The sequence below is a fragment of the Xenopus laevis genome, chromosome 7L (genome assembly GCF_017654675.1).
Source record: "Xenopus laevis strain J_2021 chromosome 7L, Xenopus_laevis_v10.1, whole genome shotgun sequence".
In the NCBI taxonomy this organism is placed as follows: Eukaryota; Metazoa; Chordata; class Amphibia; order Anura; family Pipidae; genus Xenopus; species Xenopus laevis.
Genome location: NC_054383.1, coordinates 86,271,715 through 86,289,209, shown reverse-complemented (window position 1 = coordinate 86,289,209; position 17,495 = coordinate 86,271,715). Strand labels below are relative to the sequence as shown.

At 39.3% G+C, this 17,495-nt stretch overlaps 1 protein-coding gene across 2 annotated transcripts in view; it reads right to left on the bottom strand.

The window, feature by feature from the left end:
• dixdc1.L (DIX domain containing 1 L homeolog) overlaps nucleotides 1-13,446 on the bottom strand; it is a 66,912-nt gene extending 53,466 nt beyond the window's left edge. The window contains exons 1-2 of one of the 2 annotated variants that reach the window (XM_018225919.2): nucleotides 13,292-13,446; nucleotides 5,686-5,775 (exon numbers count right to left, since the gene is read on the bottom strand). In XM_018225919.2, the coding sequence (XP_018081408.1) occupies nucleotides 5,686-5,724 (39 nt within the window). In that variant the 5' untranslated portion in view covers nucleotides 5,725-5,775; nucleotides 13,292-13,446. Of the gene's footprint in view, nucleotides 1-50; nucleotides 307-5,685; nucleotides 5,776-13,291 lie in introns of those variants that run through there. The other variant, XM_018225918.2, reaches the window with a different exon arrangement.
• Nucleotides 13,447-17,495: the final 4,049 nt, after the last annotated feature.

The window sequence follows — 17,495 nt, the reverse complement described above, 5'->3', positions numbered from 1 at the left end:
CAAAGCCAATACATCTGGCAATGAAATTGCTAAATAAAACATGCATTTACCTCTGGGAATCCTTCATGAATAATGTCCAGCAAATTCCCTCTGGCCAGACTGGCAATCATCATTGAGTAAAGAGCAACCACAAACACAGCTCTTCTCTTACAGCCACAAAAGCTCCCTATAGTCCCCGGTTATATCCAGACACAAAGAATAAGGCAGCCATCAGAGATAAAGCTGGTCCATGCAGCCCGTAAATTTGAAACCAGATCTTGAGAGCAGGGCTGGGAGGGGGGCGAGTAGTGGAACTGAGCATGCTCGTAATGGGATCCTACCAGCGTATGGTGTGTCAGGCTTATGTCTCTATGGCAACCTGTAGTTTATAGGATGGTGTCACAGGAAAAATAACAGAAAACAGATGCAAACCTCAGAAAGCCTTCCTGCCTGCTGAGCCCACATGAAAAACATCACACTAGCTGCCTCTTACAGTAGCATATATAGTACATTAGTGCAATATATTTATTATCTAGCACCAATGACAATTTTGGCTGAACAGGAAAAGATGTGCTAAATATTGTATTTCTCTCTATAGATTTCAGCCATTAAAGAAATAAATCACCATGTTTTAACTAAGGGTAAGCCTGTGTACAATACTCAGTTCTGTGGAGGCTGCTGGGAGTTCAACATGTCTGTTGTAATGTCCAGTCTGCAGTCACCCAGCTGTTAGTAAACTGTAGTGAACTACAGCTCCCAGAATCCTTAGTCAGATTATAGTAGTTTTCATTCCACTTATATAGCATACCTCCCAACATCTAAAAAACGAAAAGAGGGACAAAAACATGTGCCCATTTTGGCCACACCCACTTTATGGCCACACACCCATAATTACCATGTACATGTTACTAAATTTGGCAGGTTATGAACGTTTGAACACTTTTCTGGGAGTTTAAGTGCAACGTTTTATGTGTTATAACAGTTTTGCTAATGAAAGTGAATTGCCCTTTGAGTCTCAGTTCTCCCAAGAGACCTGCTTATCTTAAATAGTTACAATTGTTTATTTGCTTATCTTAAAGTGTTACAAAAGTATTCAAGTGCACCTGCTTGGCTGTTCTGAACTCTCTGGAAAAAAGCCTCTCATTTTAATTATGTTTCAGAAACTTTGTATCTTTTCCTCCAGTCAATGCAAGTGATCAAAGAGAAAGTCAGGACATTTCAGTAAGAAACCGGGGACTGCAGGCAGAGCTCTCAAAATTGGGACTGTCCCACAGAAAACGGGACAGTTGGGAGGTATAATATAGGAGGGCTGCCTGCTGAATATGGTAGGTCTGTAACAGATGCAGAACTATCGACCTTGCAATGCTGGGCTAAGGGGGACCTGCGCCGAACATCAGCACACCACCAAATATTTTTACGGCCTCGAAGTGCCGTCAGTGGAAGTGACAACACGCACATGTGCATAACCTCTCCTAAAGCCACAGTTTCCTTGTTGCGTGTGCGCAAATTGCTCTGCTGATGTCATTGAAATGTTCTGCACATGTGCATATTGGAAGTTTTCCAGCAAATCAAAAATAGTGGAAAATTGACAGAAATCGGGGGAATGCTTCAGAGTGACAGGAAACAGGGGGAATGAACCCAAGATCTGATAATTTTCAAAGAAATTGGGAGGTTGACAGGTCTGCAGATGTCCTACTTGCAGCCCTCACCAGCTGTTACTGTTACATTGTCACAGCTATCTACACCCCTCAACAGACAATAGAAAACTTTATTCCAGAAGCTAGTAAGACTGTGTACTTCTTCATATTGACAGAGCATTGTATTTACAAAAGCGAACAGTCTGGCTTCTGGACCAATGTTCTATAGGGCAAGGTCACGGGCGTTTTTAGATTGTGTTTTTAAAAACACACGATTGAGTGTAAATATGCCAATGAAACCACACGCGCATGATAATATGCGTTTTTCAGCCTGTAGTTTTCTTTTCCCAACATGCATTTCTGTTTTTTCTCATTCCTCAAAATTCTGCTTGAAAGAATTTTAGTAAACTTTTGTTGCAGAAAAGCAATTTACATGCAAAATGTTGCCGGACTGATCGTCAATGTGCAATGTATCATGTCACCAGCATATAAAGCAGCAAATATGCACAATCCATCTCGCAAGAGTTCGCCCGCCATATTGAAAATACGTGTCGTATTTCAGCAAAATGTATTTAGAAACCTGCAGATCCCATAGAGTTCAATAATATGGTGTTTCCTTGGCGTTTCAGCTGAAAAACACAAATACTGGTGTCGCGTGGATGTTGGCTCACAAGCAACCCACGGGAATTGATATAGTCATTATTCCATTATTTTTAGTAGGGTTTCATTTCGTGTGTATTTACGATCAAATATGAAGTTTTAAAAATGCAACGTAAAACTGCCCCCTGTGACCTCGACTTTACACTGGGTGAGGTGTGTGCATTTTTTTTATTTCATTTATATACTTTTCCCCCTACCTGACTACTTACTGGTCCCACCCAGCAGAATTTATTTTGGCAAAAACACTGCATTAAAAGTAGGCATATGTAGAAAGGGTTCTATGTGTCATGTTTGCAACAAGTGGATGTTTGAGTAAATGTATGCTGGCCGGACAATGAAGTCAACAGCTTTCCTTGCAGTTTCTGCTCCTCTGCCATGCAATACAATGCTTTGTTCCCCAGGTCAGTCTGTGAATTTTACAATTTCACCATGCCATGTATAGCCAAATTTTACTTATATGTGCCAATTACATAAAAAACAGACCAAATGCATCAGTTTCCACACATATCAAGACTTGGTTATAGTAAATCTCTGGGGCATTGATGAAGTCCTAAGCCTTAGACAGCCACCCCAAATACCAATTTTACCCAAGGATATGGTTACAGTAACTGTTGTGCTTTAAGCTTCCCAAGTGATTTATGGGTGTACCTTGTGCTATCTTACAAAACACCACTATTAGAGCTAATTACTTTGCTCTTTAAGCTACATTGTAATTACATTATAATTACAGTCTTAACCTTGGACAATTATTATATTTTAAACACAATCACTACTATGTAAAAACATTGTGAGAGCTTAATCGTCTTACAGTGATTATTCTAGAATATCTTTGTTTATCTATCACTGAAAAATTGTATCCCCCCCCACACACACACCAGAGTTGGAAGCTAATAGAGCTCACACTCCAGTAGAGGAAAACAATAATTTTCCCCTCAGGCACTTGTTCCTTATGGGCAAGTCTGCCCCAACCTGCACAGGGAGCTTTCTCCTGGTTCCCCCTATCGGGTGGGGCTCTATTACCCTAACTTCCAGTGGGAGAAAGCATTTTTGATAGGTGCTCTTTAAACACCAAAGTAATTTTTGGAAGATACAAATCTGCTAACAAAATGCAATCATTTACATATTACATAGAGCAGGTGTGTTCAACCTGAGGTAAACAGTTAGGGACCACCGTATGGGGTTTACCTTGATGTGGTATGGTGGCTTACCAATTTTTTGATCATAATTTTGTAACTAAAAACCCTTGTCTTTATACACACATGCACTAGCATATATATATTGAATTATTTGTGAGACAGGGGACCAGGGAATGTGCATTGATTAATAGGATAAACCTATAGGTAACCACATTGTTACAACCTGGCATAATAAGCCTGTTCCTAACAAGATGACAGACTGAGGTGGTTAATGTGTCTGGACTTAGAGAGCACATAATGTAATTTCACTCTCTTGTTTTCTCCTATTTCCATACCTTTATTTCTTAATTTCTTTCTTTTTTTCCCCCTTCCCTTCCTTTTCTCTCTCCTTCTACATACAATGTGAATCAAATGTATGTAATTCATATTTTTGCAATGCATAAAAAAAGGAAAGTCAAAGTCAAACATGCGCACTACTGGAGCGCAACAGGAACAACAAGCTGAATTGCCAATGTAAGGTGCCAAATAGTGACAGGGGGTGGGCCCATTGGGTCCATTTGCGTCATGATGTTTCCTCAGGAACCATTTGTTTGAAGCTGGGCCGTATTCATATCCATACTGTTCAGTAGAATTGAACTCATGGCTTCAGGACTTCGCCTCCTTTCGTGACTCCTAAACTGCAGCACTGCAGGGCCCCCTTGATGCCCAGGCCCGGGCCACTTGTCCCCCCTGTCCCCCCCTGATGGCGGCCCTGTCTACCAAGCTTAACTACCGCAAAATGCACTGAAATTGTTCCTCTAAGTCTGTTGTAACAGCTCTCCTGAGTATTTTTAATACACAGTGATATTTTGGTCATTTTTATTTCAACACCCTTTAAACTTTGTGTACTACCTATATGTTTGTCAAGTGTTTACTCTGTATAATGAGCGGCTTCTTATTTCAATGTGGGAAGGGGTTGTTTATACAGAGGGCTTTCCAGTGGACTGATTTGGTTTTACCTTCCTCATACAAAGAAAGAAATACTTTACTTTCAGTTTCAAATTCTGCCCTGTTTAGTGCAAGAAATAACAAAAACAATATATATTTCTTGATACTGCCCTTTATTATCTCTCTCTAGTGTTGAAAACAAAATCAGCCCAGTTTTTGCCCTCTTACCTACTGCATATCACATTAGCGTGATAGTGACCTTGTGACTGCCATTTGAACTGCAGAAAGAGCAGGCACATAGGAAGAATACTGTGTTATGTCAAAAAAGTGGGTTGCTTTGATGCAAGTATACCTGCAGGGCATTTAAATACAGCTGGGGGAATTTACATTTTGTTAATACCATCTATGGCTTAAATGTCCCATCTACAGAGGTGCAGGGCGCCTGACATAGAAGGCTAATCCTGGCAGTAAGTATCAAAGATTAGCTTCCAATTAATACCATCTGTTGAACTATAATTATACAATTTACTGAGTAGCAGTGAATGTAGGGGAAATAAAAGGAGACAATAGAAAAAAAACTAGAGCTAATGTGAGATGTTCATACTGAAACACATACGAACCAAAAAAATGCATGACCGATTCAAAAGTGGTGAAAGGCCAAGTCAATATATGCCAGATCTGTAGCACAAATCTGAGCATTATTTATCAGAAGTATATGTGAAAACGGCAGCAGCCATCCACGAATATCACGTTTTAATTTGCGTTTTTAATTTCTTCCAATTACAGTGATGGATTTGATAGAGATAGCTAAAGATTAGACAGAGCACGAAGGTCAATCCACTTAAGTGCAGACTGGAAGATTTCTTGCCCGCAAATTTTCATAAGCGACTGCAAGCAACAAACCTCCCTGAAAATTATTTGCAATGGAGAGGCATTTTCGGGAGATTTCTCTTCTGCGGTCTCTCATAGCAATTGCCTCTCCATTGCAAATAATTGAAATCGCTGCAGGTATGTCAAACATATAGAAGTTTTCTCCAGAGGCAACTTCAGGTGATTTAGCAATATGTTGGTCATAGCAGTGATTTTAATTATTTGCAATAGAGATGCAATTTCGGGGAGATTTGTCACCCACGATTTCAAATAATTGAAATCGCTGGCAAATCTGCCCATATTCTTTAGACAGCTAGTTTGTCGTTCTTGAAATTACATTGGATAATGGCTCAAGTAATCTGCAATTGCTATTTCACTAAATTCTACTTTTCCAAACAGCTCCGACAACCAGTGAATCTCCTATTGCACCAGTTTATGCGATGGAAGAATATTTAGGTATATTAGAGTGTACTTACAGATGTTGGTGGCAGAATGTTTTGTGCAGCGATTTCCATTGTTTGACTAAGGACACACCAGGGAAACAGGTCACAAGGTCAAAGCTGTTTCTGAAATAGTGCACAAATTAAATATGGTTAGCATGACATTTTTCCTTTAGAACCAGACAGTTAAGACTATCAAGCCTTTATATGTCCAAAATCCTTCTGTTATATTCCACCCTGTCCTTACTCTATTAAAGTATTTGAGAAAAGAAAGAAAAATATGCAATTCTTTGAGGCGTGATTTGAAAAAATGATCACAGTTAATCTAAAATCTATTTATATATCCAATACTATGATAATTAATGCTAAATATCTGTCCCTGTAAAAAAATATTTCCCCAACTTTGCATGTGCATGCCATTCAACTAGGGGTGCCATCTTTTCTGAAAAAAAATACCGGCCTTCCTATATATTTATCTTTTTTCCCTATTAATAAACTTGGGATCAATCAAACCTTCTGATGCCATGTAGGAGTCAATGACAGAGGTCCCTTGAACCATTTGAAGATGTTAATAGCCTTCATGATGTTCGATTTTTTTACAGAAGATTTTGCCCGAAAACGTGAATAATTTGAGCGATTTGAGTTTTTTTCCAGCCGTTCTGGTTTCGCACCTTTCTTACATAAGAAACCATTGCGTTCATTTGAGGTATAAAAAACAGTAACCAACTAAATGTTTAAATTATTTTTTACTAGACTTAGAGGCAGATTTATCAAGGGTCGAATTTCAAGTTTATGGGAGTTTATAAAAACTCGCAGCAACTCCCATAAACTTGAAACCGACCGATTGAAATTTATATAAAAAAAAACATTTTTTTTAAAAACATGTGAATAGGATCGAGCTGCAAATTCGAATCAAATTAGATTTTTTTTTCTTTCAGAAATCCACCAAATGATTAAAATTAGGAGGTCCCCCATAGGCTAAAACACCAATGCAGCAGGTTTTGATGGCGAATAGTCGAATTCAAATTCTTAAAGGGACAGTACATTATAAATTTAAAAATTTAGAATTTCTAATCTTGAAATTCGAAATTTATAAATTTAAATTTTTAATTTGACCCTCGATAAATCCATATTACGAAAAGATCCCTTATTTGGAAAACCCCAGGTCCCAAGCATTCTGGATAACAAGTTACATACCTGTTTTCAAAAATGCTGATTTGCACCTTCCCAAACAAGGACCAACTAACAGCTCATAGACACGATGTTTAGATTTATATGAACGGGAAGCTGCAGCCAGCACAGACTGCAATTAGGACTGTGGTGTTTCTTCCACTGACAGTGTCAATCACAATGTGTGCCCTGGGCATTATACAAGATTACTTCTGAATGTTTAAAATTATATACAGAATCATACATTGCTGAAAGTTCATTCACAGAGACTCACAGAGCAAAGTGTGCCGTATTATAAAACAGCAGGATTTTATTTTTTCATTATTGTCAGCGCTAGTAAACACATTTAACAGGATTTATATGTTTCACTGGTTTCAATTATTCAGCACTAAAGAAATTGAAGTACATGTCATCTACCTATACAAGTCATCTACTTTAACTATGCCCCAAGTTGCAGCTCCATTATCATCAAGCCCCATTTTTTTAATAAGCCGGAAAGTCAAATGATGGACCACTCTGCTATGTAATATAATAATCATAATTATAGTATATTATTTACAACACAAATCCTTTTATTAATTAGGATTTCTGTGGTTTACGGGCAAATAGAACAATTTAGTAAACATTAGACATAAGACAGCTCATCTATACAGTGCAGAGAATAGAAAGAGACAGCTACTGCTTTTAAAGGAGTGGGACACACTTGAAAAAGGGCCTTTTGCTGCCCAAAACATGTCGTGCGGATGCACAATAAAGCACTGATTAGCAGGTATTCTGCTGTTTGCCTTTGATTTCCATATCCTATGATTGCTTTTAAAGGAGTGGTTCACCTTTAAGTTAACTTTTAGGGACATATTTATTATGCTGTGTAACAAAACAGCGGAATAATACACCACACATTGCCAGTCTTTGCCGTGTTATTTTTCTGTGGTTTTTCTGTGACTTTTCTAACAGTAAGCAAAGTCTTAATACATGTATGGGATCTATTATCCTGAATGCTTGGGACCTGGCAGGGGCGTAACTACCAAGGACAGGGCTCCCCCCCGTGAGAAACTGAGGGTCTATCGCTCTGTGTCAGTGAATCCCTCCTGCCCTGATATCGGTGACAATTCAGGCAGCTAAAGAGGAGGCAGAATGGGCTGGAAAAAGGCAGTTCTATACAGCAGACCCCACGGACCTGGCCTCCTTGTACCCCAGACCCCCCCAAAGCTGCAGGGTCTGCAGTATGGTAGTTACGCTAGTGGGACCTGGGGCTTTCCAGATAAGGGGTCTTTCCATTTTTGAAGCTTTTGTATCACCTAGTTGGGATCAAGTACAAGGTACTGCTTTATTATAACAGAAAAAAGGAAATCATGTTTAAAAAATGTAATTATTTGATTAAAAGGGAGTATATGGGAGATGGCTTTTTTGAACATCTGAGCTTTCTGGATAATAGGTTTCCGAATAACATATCCCATACATGTAATTTGTAAAAAGATAAATGTATAGGAAGGCCAGTATTTTTTTCCAGAAAAGGTGGCAACCCTACAGACATCAGATGACACAAGAGATGTTTTCTAAATTTCTCAGCTAGTGTATTTCAGCAGAGCTGGTGCTTTCCAGTCTAAAATAGAGCAACTAAAAAAAATTCTGTCAGTCTTAAGGTTTCTGCTTAAACCACATGGAGATAATATTTAGCCTTTGTGACTCACAGACTTAATTGCAGTTGCTGGATGGGTTAACCCTCCCCCAAGCAATCTCTTTTTACTGCAACTCACTAAATAAAGGACATGGTGTGAATGCAGAGGTCACAGTTTATAAAGGAATCTGGGATAATAGAGTCATTCTAAGAAAACTGGCAGCCTACATTTAAAGCTACCCAGTTCTATGTTTCTGTTCCAGATTAGGCCTCTGCTGTGCATTAAATTTATGACCACTTTCAGTTCCAGAAGAGAGCGGGAGACTAGGCACTGATGTTGACTGATATTCTTTAATTAAAAATAATTCATTTGAACGTTAAAATTTTGGGTTATAAAATATAACTAATGGCAGTTGTTGTGTTGCAGTAACTGAAGAGAAATTTCAGTTAAACTAATTTTTATATTTTTCTAAAACCTAGACATTGAAAATCAAATTCACATAGACTTTAAAATCCAGTTTATAGCTTGTGACCAAATTAATACACAACACCCCTCCAATGTCTGCATCCAGTATACTGTACATAAAATGTACCTGTACAAGCAAATATCCACCAAATTGCTACAAAGTCACAGTGTCGGCTGATTTATGGACTCCTTAATAGAACAGTAACACCAAAAAATGACAGTGTTTTAATGGAATGAAAATATCATGTACTGTTGACCTGCACTGGTAAAACTGGTGTACTTGCTTCAGAAACACAACTATAGTTTATATAAACGAGCTGCTGTGTAGCCATGGGGGCAGCCGTTCAAGCACAGGATACACAGTAGATAACAGATAAGTTACGAAGAATCCCATTGTATATTACAGAGCTTATCTGTTATCTACTGTGTATACTGTGCCTTTTCTCCTTATTCAGATTTGAACGGCTGTCCCCATGGCCACACAGCAGCATGTTTATATAAATATAGTAGTGTTTCTGAAGAAAGCACACCAGATGTACCAGTACAGCACAACAGTACATTATATTTTCATTACTTTAACACTTTCATATTTTGGTGTTTCTGTTCCTTTTAAGAGAAGGAAAGGCACCCCAGTGGTTATAATCACTAAACTCAGACCCTGGGTATGTGCTTCTCTTCCTTGAAAAATGCATAGCCCAGAGAATGCCATCTTTCTTCCAGTCTCTTCTATCCTTACTGTTGCTCTGGATTTTGCATATGGGCAAAAGAGCAAAAAAATGGCTTTCCATTTCCAAGTCCCTATTTTGCTCTACTGTGCACGTGCCATGAACAGGTACCAGCAACAGCTGCAGGGAGCAGAAGCAAGCTACTCACTTTTGTACAAAACTTTATAATATATCATTCCTTCATGAAACAAAGATAATGTCATTACCTTTATATTATTATGTTGGGGACATGCAGTTGATTATAACCTCAGGGTTCCAGCCCTGGCACATCGGCACATCCTAAATTATGCATAAAGCTTTTCCTGTTACTGAGATATACCTTAATATATATATATGTGTATATATATATATATATATAGTCTGTTTCAATGCTTTATAGTCGTAGGGCTTCCAACACTTTGGGTGCAAATGAGAGGGAATGGACAACAAGCCTGTTATTGTGGGTGACCAGGAAAAGGGGAGGAAAACACGATGACTCCCAAAGAATCAGAGTAAGGCATGAGCTGACATTACAACGTTTCACAAAATCCACATTTTACTAAATATTCATCATACTAAAATGTATGACTGCATGAATGAATTTATAGATAATGTATCGAGTCATGAAAACAAAAATTTGATTTAATTGGATGGGTTACTAATTAGGAACAAATGTGCCCAGGTTGATAAATGGTGCCCACTGTCAACAGAATAAGCCCCAATCTACATCTGTAGCATATTGCAGACATACAGTACAGACATAAGTATCTTCTTATTCTTCTACAGCTTACAGTCTACAAACTTGCACGCAGAGGGCCCACTTTGCATGTACAACTGGAATTACATAAAAGATGATAATGATGATATAAATAAACTATTGCATTGCCACAAATTCTATAAACACTCCCAACCATAGAATGTGAACACAGTATGCCAACCACACAAAATAAACATGCTTATTTAGCCCAATATACACTGATAAAAATGCAACCAAAATACACTCACCACCCTGAATTATCTGCAGTAGGAAAAAAAATAGGTTGCAAAGGCACATTAATAAATCATTTGTATCTCAAAAAATGTGATAAAAATGCCCAAAAAAATGCCAACTCCCAGTGAATTAGACATTCTTTGTCCTGCATAGGGGTTGCCAACTTTTTGGGAAAAATGAGGAGGAGGTAGGGCAGTGATGTAAAAGAAGCAGATTGGGGGCAGATCTGGTGAAAATTTTGTCAAACTGGAAGCATGATTGGTGGCAGGCTGGGGGGCAGAACAACAGGTAATTCCCAATTTACCAGAAAATACATTGCAAATACATTTGTAATACTGCCCTAACCGTGACTGGTATTTTATAGGCTACAAATGGCAGCCCTACTTGGGTGCCATGACAGATCCCCTTTTAAAAAGTCTTCATACTTCTGCTTTTGATTTTATCTTCAGTAGCAGTTGCTTGAAATTCTCATCATGCTGATGACAGAGTTGCAAAACTCCATGTGATATGTAGTAAGTGGTTAGGAGTCTAAGGACTTAAAGGGGATGTAAAGGCAAAAAAAATAAATACAATTTTTACTTTCTTTAATGAAAAATAAATCTATCTCCAATATATTTTAATTAAAAAACGTGTATAGTTTTTATAATAAACCTGACTGTATGCAGTAAAATTCCCCCTACATATACTTGCTGAGGAGAGGAAACTTTGGACGGTCCATAGCTGCTCTGCAGGGAAACAATCATACTTTCAAACAGCAGGAGGGAACCCACACCTTACTTCCCAGGACTTGAGCAGCTTTGTTTGTTTCCGTTGTAGAGCAGCCGGTGACCGTGTAGAGATTTTTATCCACAGGTCCAGTGCAGTCTGCATATTCTGATTTTAATCAGTCTTGCTGTATTGGCTTCTACGACAGATGTAATTTGACTTGTGCTGTCTTGATAATTTATGACGACTCCTAAACTTCCCAACTGAAGCCCAGACCACACTGAGCATGTGCATGGTCTTCCAAAGATGTTTAACAAAGTTGCAAGATGATGACCCCCAGTGGCCAACTTTGAAATCATTGGTTTAATTGGGCTTCTGGTGCAGTAAGTTAATGTTTATGTTTAGTATACAAAATTAGGGATGCACCGAATCCACTATTTAGGATTCGGCCGAACCCCCGAATTCTTCGGGAAAGATTCGGCCGAATACCAAAACGAATTCTAATTTGCATATGCAAATTAAGGATGGGAAGATTAAACCATTTTTTACTTCCTTGTTTTATGACAAACAATTAATGCGATTTCCCTCCCGCCACTAGTTTCGACAAATCCGAATCCTGCTAAAAAAGGCTAAATCCTGGCCGAATCAAAAAAGCGTCTATGTGAGCGAGCAAATGCACGCTGACCCCATGCATCACCCGTCACCTCGCGTAGGCCCGCATATGCACGCAAACTACAGCAACCAATGAGCAGGACTCTGAAGACCGGACTGGGGTAAGCAGCAGTGAATGGTACGTGCCTGGCACCCCCCAAGCTTTGCGCCCTAGGCACGTGCCTACTCTACCTACCCCTAGTTCTGGCCCTGATCCAGATAGCTTCAAATTACGGAAAAGATTGTCTTCCACAGACCAGCAAACTCTAATCAAATTCAAATCGTATTAGATTTGAGTATTTTCTCCAAAAAAAATAGATTTTCAGGAAGGCTGCAAACAACTCAAAATTGATTCCATGACGTCCCCCATAGGCTAAAACAGCAATTCGGCAGGTTTAAGGTAGCAAATAGTCAAATTCAAATTTAAAAATTGGAATTCACATTTTTTTAAAAACTCAAATCGAATTTTAACTATTCCCTAGTCAAATTTTACTTAAAAAACCTCAAGTTCCAATTTTCACTTCGACACTTGATAAATATGCCCCGAAATAACCCCAATAGGCTAGTCCCGTTTCCGATAAGGATTAATTATAATTTAGTTGGGATCAAGTACAAGGTACTGTTTTATTATTACAGAGAAAAGGGAAATCATTTTTAAAAAAATTTATTATTTGGAAAAAATGTAGTCTAGAGGAGACAGCCTTTTCCGTAATTTGGAGCTATCGGGATAACAGGTTTCTGGATTGCCTACCTGTACAAACACATTCAGGCGGATTAGCTAGCTTGTGATGAAACTGATTCATTGTTGAATTGTTGTTGTGTGAATGTGATAGGGACATTAGAGTGTAAGCTCCACTGGAGAAGCTAGTTATATGAATGATGAAATCTCTATAACCTGGCAGAGATATACTATACAGAAAAGAATGGTTTCTTTCAATAAGTGAATAAAAATATCTGTACAGTGATTGCACACAAAGTGGCCATTTACAAGCATTTAATAACTACAGTGATGCTGGAATCATTTTGGAGGTGGGTAAATATTCAGATGGAGCCTGTTGTGTGACACGTGACTATTCCTGATCAGTTATGTCCCACACAAGCCTGGGCTGGGTTACTGGTACCTCACTCATCCTCACTCTCCCAGCAGCACCACAATGACTATTCAGTGCCACATCCCACGTGCACTAACACCTCACATGAATCTGCTAAAGCCATTACTATCCCTGACCCTTTCTACGCTATAGCCACATACAGGGAGCTCTCTCTGCTACTAGGTTCATCTCAGGCAGTGCAGGTGACGTTGCTGTTATTCCGGATCACAAGAAATAAGAACTTACCAGAGGGGCTCGCATGGCCACACGCGGCAACAGCAGCAGAAAGTTAATGTTGTGTGCGGTTTAGGGAAAGTGTTGCAAGTGCTGCATCTTGTCTCCCAGAGCTTCAGCGTGCAGCTGTCTCCATAGCAACCAAACACACTCAGCGAGCATAGGGGACGGCCGGACTCCCTAAACCCACTCCAATAGGCTGCCTGGGGAGGGAGGAGCTCTACACAATCGTAGCAGCGTCATTGGTGGAGTATCTAGTATACTAGTATACTGGAACACTCCACCATAGTCATTGGTGGAGTGTTCCAGAGGCGGGTCTTTTGTTCTATCGTGATAGGTTAAACCTCTGCTGGTTTTAGAATGCGACTTCAAGGAATGCTGGGAGCTGTAGTGAATAGCTGGAGGATTTCCATCGGGACACAGTTTCAAAAAATCGTATTTAGCAGGCGCTGTATTGAGTAACGTGGCGCATAGAATTCAGTCTGATTCAGAGATGAATGAGGCTCAATACGTGGCGGCGGCGCTGCTGTAGTTGAGCTGTTCAGTGACGGCTTATAAAGCGTTCAGATGTGGTGGGAAATTAACGCGGGAGATGTACAAATGCAACATATACTACAGACCTGCTGCAAAATACTGTGCTGGGGACTGGGGTGGTTGTGTTTACAATCCAATACTATGGTGGGATAGTGATGTAACTATGTGTTTGACTAAGGGAACTTCTACCCTCTACACCAGAGGTCCCCAACCTTTTTACCCATGAGCCACATTCAAATGTAAAAATAAAAAAGTTGGAGAGCAACATACGCAGGCAAAAAGTTCCTGGTAATGGCAAATAAGTGTTGTGTCTTTTATTACATATGGGGGTTAGTCCTAAAGGGAATATATACTCTACTTGTTTGGCATGAACTTCAGTTGGGCTTATGTAGAAAGTTGCAACCTTGTGATGTGAGTCACAGACAATCTGCTTTTGAGAGACTCTGAAATCTGCTCACTATGGCAAACACAAGGCCTTCCAGTCCCAGAATCCTTAGCTTTGCAAGTTAACAAGGGGAGGGGCATTACACTATATAAATATAAATGTATATTTATTTTAGAAATTTAGTGTTTATGCATATTTTTCAGTTATTCTCATGTAAAAAAAGGAGGAATGAATATTGTCCCTTTAAAACTCATGCTGTATTTATCAGCAATCTATATTCTGCGGTGGTTATAGTTCATAGCCTCCACAAGTAGTGTTAAATATGTGTAATCACATCAACAGAACAAGCAACAAGTACATATCTGTTTCTGACTCTTTGGGGCAAATTCACTAAGATTCGAAGTTGCGCCAGGCGCAACTTCGCCGCACTTCGCCAGGCGTAGTTTCGCCAGCGCTCCGCAAATTCACTAAAATCCGAAGTTGCGCTTAGGGGTAGCGTAAGGTTGCGAAGTTACGCTAGCGTTGATTCGCTATGTAAAGCGAAGTTACGCTAGCGAAGGCTAATTTGCATACGGCGCAAATTCAAATTTCAATGGAGGAATACGTATCAGCACTACAAATGCCAAGAAAACCTTCAAATCATCAAATAAAAATTTTATTTTGCCCTACACATGTGCCCACTGTCTAGGTAAGTTGCCATGAGTCAGGAAATGTAGGGGGGAAGGAGGGGAGCCCCAAAAATTTTTTCGATCTTTTTCAGCCTATCACCCATAATGTAGAAAACACGCCAGCGTTTTTTGGGACTTAGAAAAAATTTTGACTTTTTTTGAAACAATCCCTATCTACTCTATTGCGCTTCGCCAGGTCTGAGGTGGCGAAGGAAGTCTAGCGTAAAAGGTAGCGTTTTGTACACTGCGCAAGTTAGTGAATTTGCGTAGTTACGTCGCTAGCGAAAATTCGCCTGGCGTAAGGGTGCGAAGTAACACTAGCGAAACTACGCCAGCGTTCGTTAGTGAATTTGCGCAGTAACGAAAATGCCAAATGCTAGCGAATTAACGCTAGCGTTCGGCGCTTCGGTGCTTAGTGAATTTGCCCCTTTGTTAGTGGCTGGAAAGCACCCAGGTACTGCTCAGCTTGCTTGTTTGGAAGATTGCAAAAACAGCATCTTCTGCATTTTTGCAAGTTAACATTTGGTCATATAATCAGGATAAACCATGTTGCTTGCCTTGCATGTATTCCTAAACATTCTCAATAGACAAAGTTTCAGTGGAACTTCTCTGGTTGTTGAACAAAAAGAGTTGCTACTATTTTATTAGTTTTTTTCTCATATACTTATCTGCCCCTGGTCAGGCAATATAGCAGCTACCAGGTATATTTATAAATACAAATTATATCCATATATATTTTAGGGGTAAGCCCTCTCGCAGCAGCCCTCTCACTTGCCTTGATGCCAAGGCTTTATCCAGAGGCTGAAAAAAAATGAATGAACACCTCTCTTGCTTTACATAATGAGTTTATCTTAAAAGTAGTTCATATAATTTATTTTAATATTTTTAATTTCACCTGCGAAGAGAAGAAATAACTAGTGAAAGGAAGACAAATGGGCAAGAGAAAACAAGACAAAGGGAACAAAAGGAGCAGGAATCTCACAAACGCAAAAGTTCCAAAAAGGCTCACAAACAAAAAAGAGAAGAAGCAATCTCATAAAAAGCTAAAAAAGCGAAAGTGGAACAAGATGAGTCAACAGAAACCTCAAGTGATAGTGGCAGTAGTGACAACATTGAGAAGAAACAGAAAATGACCAAATGTAAGAAGAAGATGAGAAAAGAGGCACAGAGGAAAACACAATCCCCCATCTGGGCAGGACAGCGAGTAGAGGAACATAAATGGAGACAAACTAAAAGACATTGCAGATCAAAACCTCTGATGTGGATGACCAATATCCTCTGAACATGGAGAGGCATATGCCTCAGTATTACAATTTTATTTTTAGATTGTACATTTTCGTGAAATTTATTCTGTTCTTAGCCCTAATGATAAAACCATCACACATTGCAAACAAAATTTAAGTCTTTCTAAAAGACTGTATTCATCCTCCATCAGGCGACAAGATACTTAAAATGAAGACTTTCGTGCTTGGTCATTTCTAGATTTATGTAAAGTATATTATAACTTCCACAGATACATATGAAATGTTATTTCTTGGGCAAACATATTGCTGCCCAAACTGCCTCTCTCGATTATGGGAATGACACAGATTGCAGTTGGGTTGTTAGAACCTTAGCTGTGATATAAACAGTGTAAGCTTTTCTCATGCTTCTTTATTCTGAACTTCTTCCAGCCATTGTGTGCCACCACTTTTACTATGTGTGAATGTGCCCAAGGGCTTTAGAGCTAACAGCCAGTGTGGGAAGCAGTATATGTGCCTGGTAAGATACATTATTTTGTGTGTGTGCTGGTTCCCGCTGTATGTCATGCTGTATCTTACACAGTAGAGTATTGTTAGGCTATGGACACACATGCGTATTTACTGAGCGGTTTTGGGGTGGTTTGCGCCGCGGAGCTTACCGCCGCATATACGCTAGCGTTAATTTGCTATTGCCTAAGCTTAAACCACTAGCGTATCTATGTGGTGATCGGCTTTTCGGACTGGCCACTGGGGTACCAGGGTAACTCCCGGTGGGTCCAGGTGTCAGTGGGCCTTTTCCTTCTAACCATTTGACCTATTTCATGGTCATTCCCTATTTCTTTATGGGAAAAGAGGCTTAATAATGGAAGAATAGAGTATAGTATGTAGAGAGACTAGGAGAATAAAGAGATTGATTGAGGAGAGGAGGTATAATAGTTTGGAAAGTGGGCCCACAGCCTATAGTTTTCTGGTGGGCCTTTGGCATCCCAGTCTAACACTGAGTGGAAACAAGGAAATTTACTTCTAAAATGTTCCTTTTTTCCCTAGAGGGAAGCAGGCAAAATGATGTAAGCTGGACATGCCTCAGATATTAGAAGACTATCTATCTGATAGAATGACTTGCAATCCTGTGTTTCTGTTTTTTTTAGAAAGTCTCTATGTGTCATTTGAAATGTTTTAACTCTTCATTTGGCAGCACAGTCTTGTGAATCTTGTGAGATTTGTTTTGGATTGTTTTTGCTGCAATTCCATTGTTTTACAATTTATTGTAACTATTCCTGCTACAACAAACCCATATTCCTTCCAGACTTCTGAGCTAACCTTTCTTCCTTATGTCACTTGAAAGTTAATGATATGGGAGTTGCCAATTAATAAAAATCTTTCCAAAT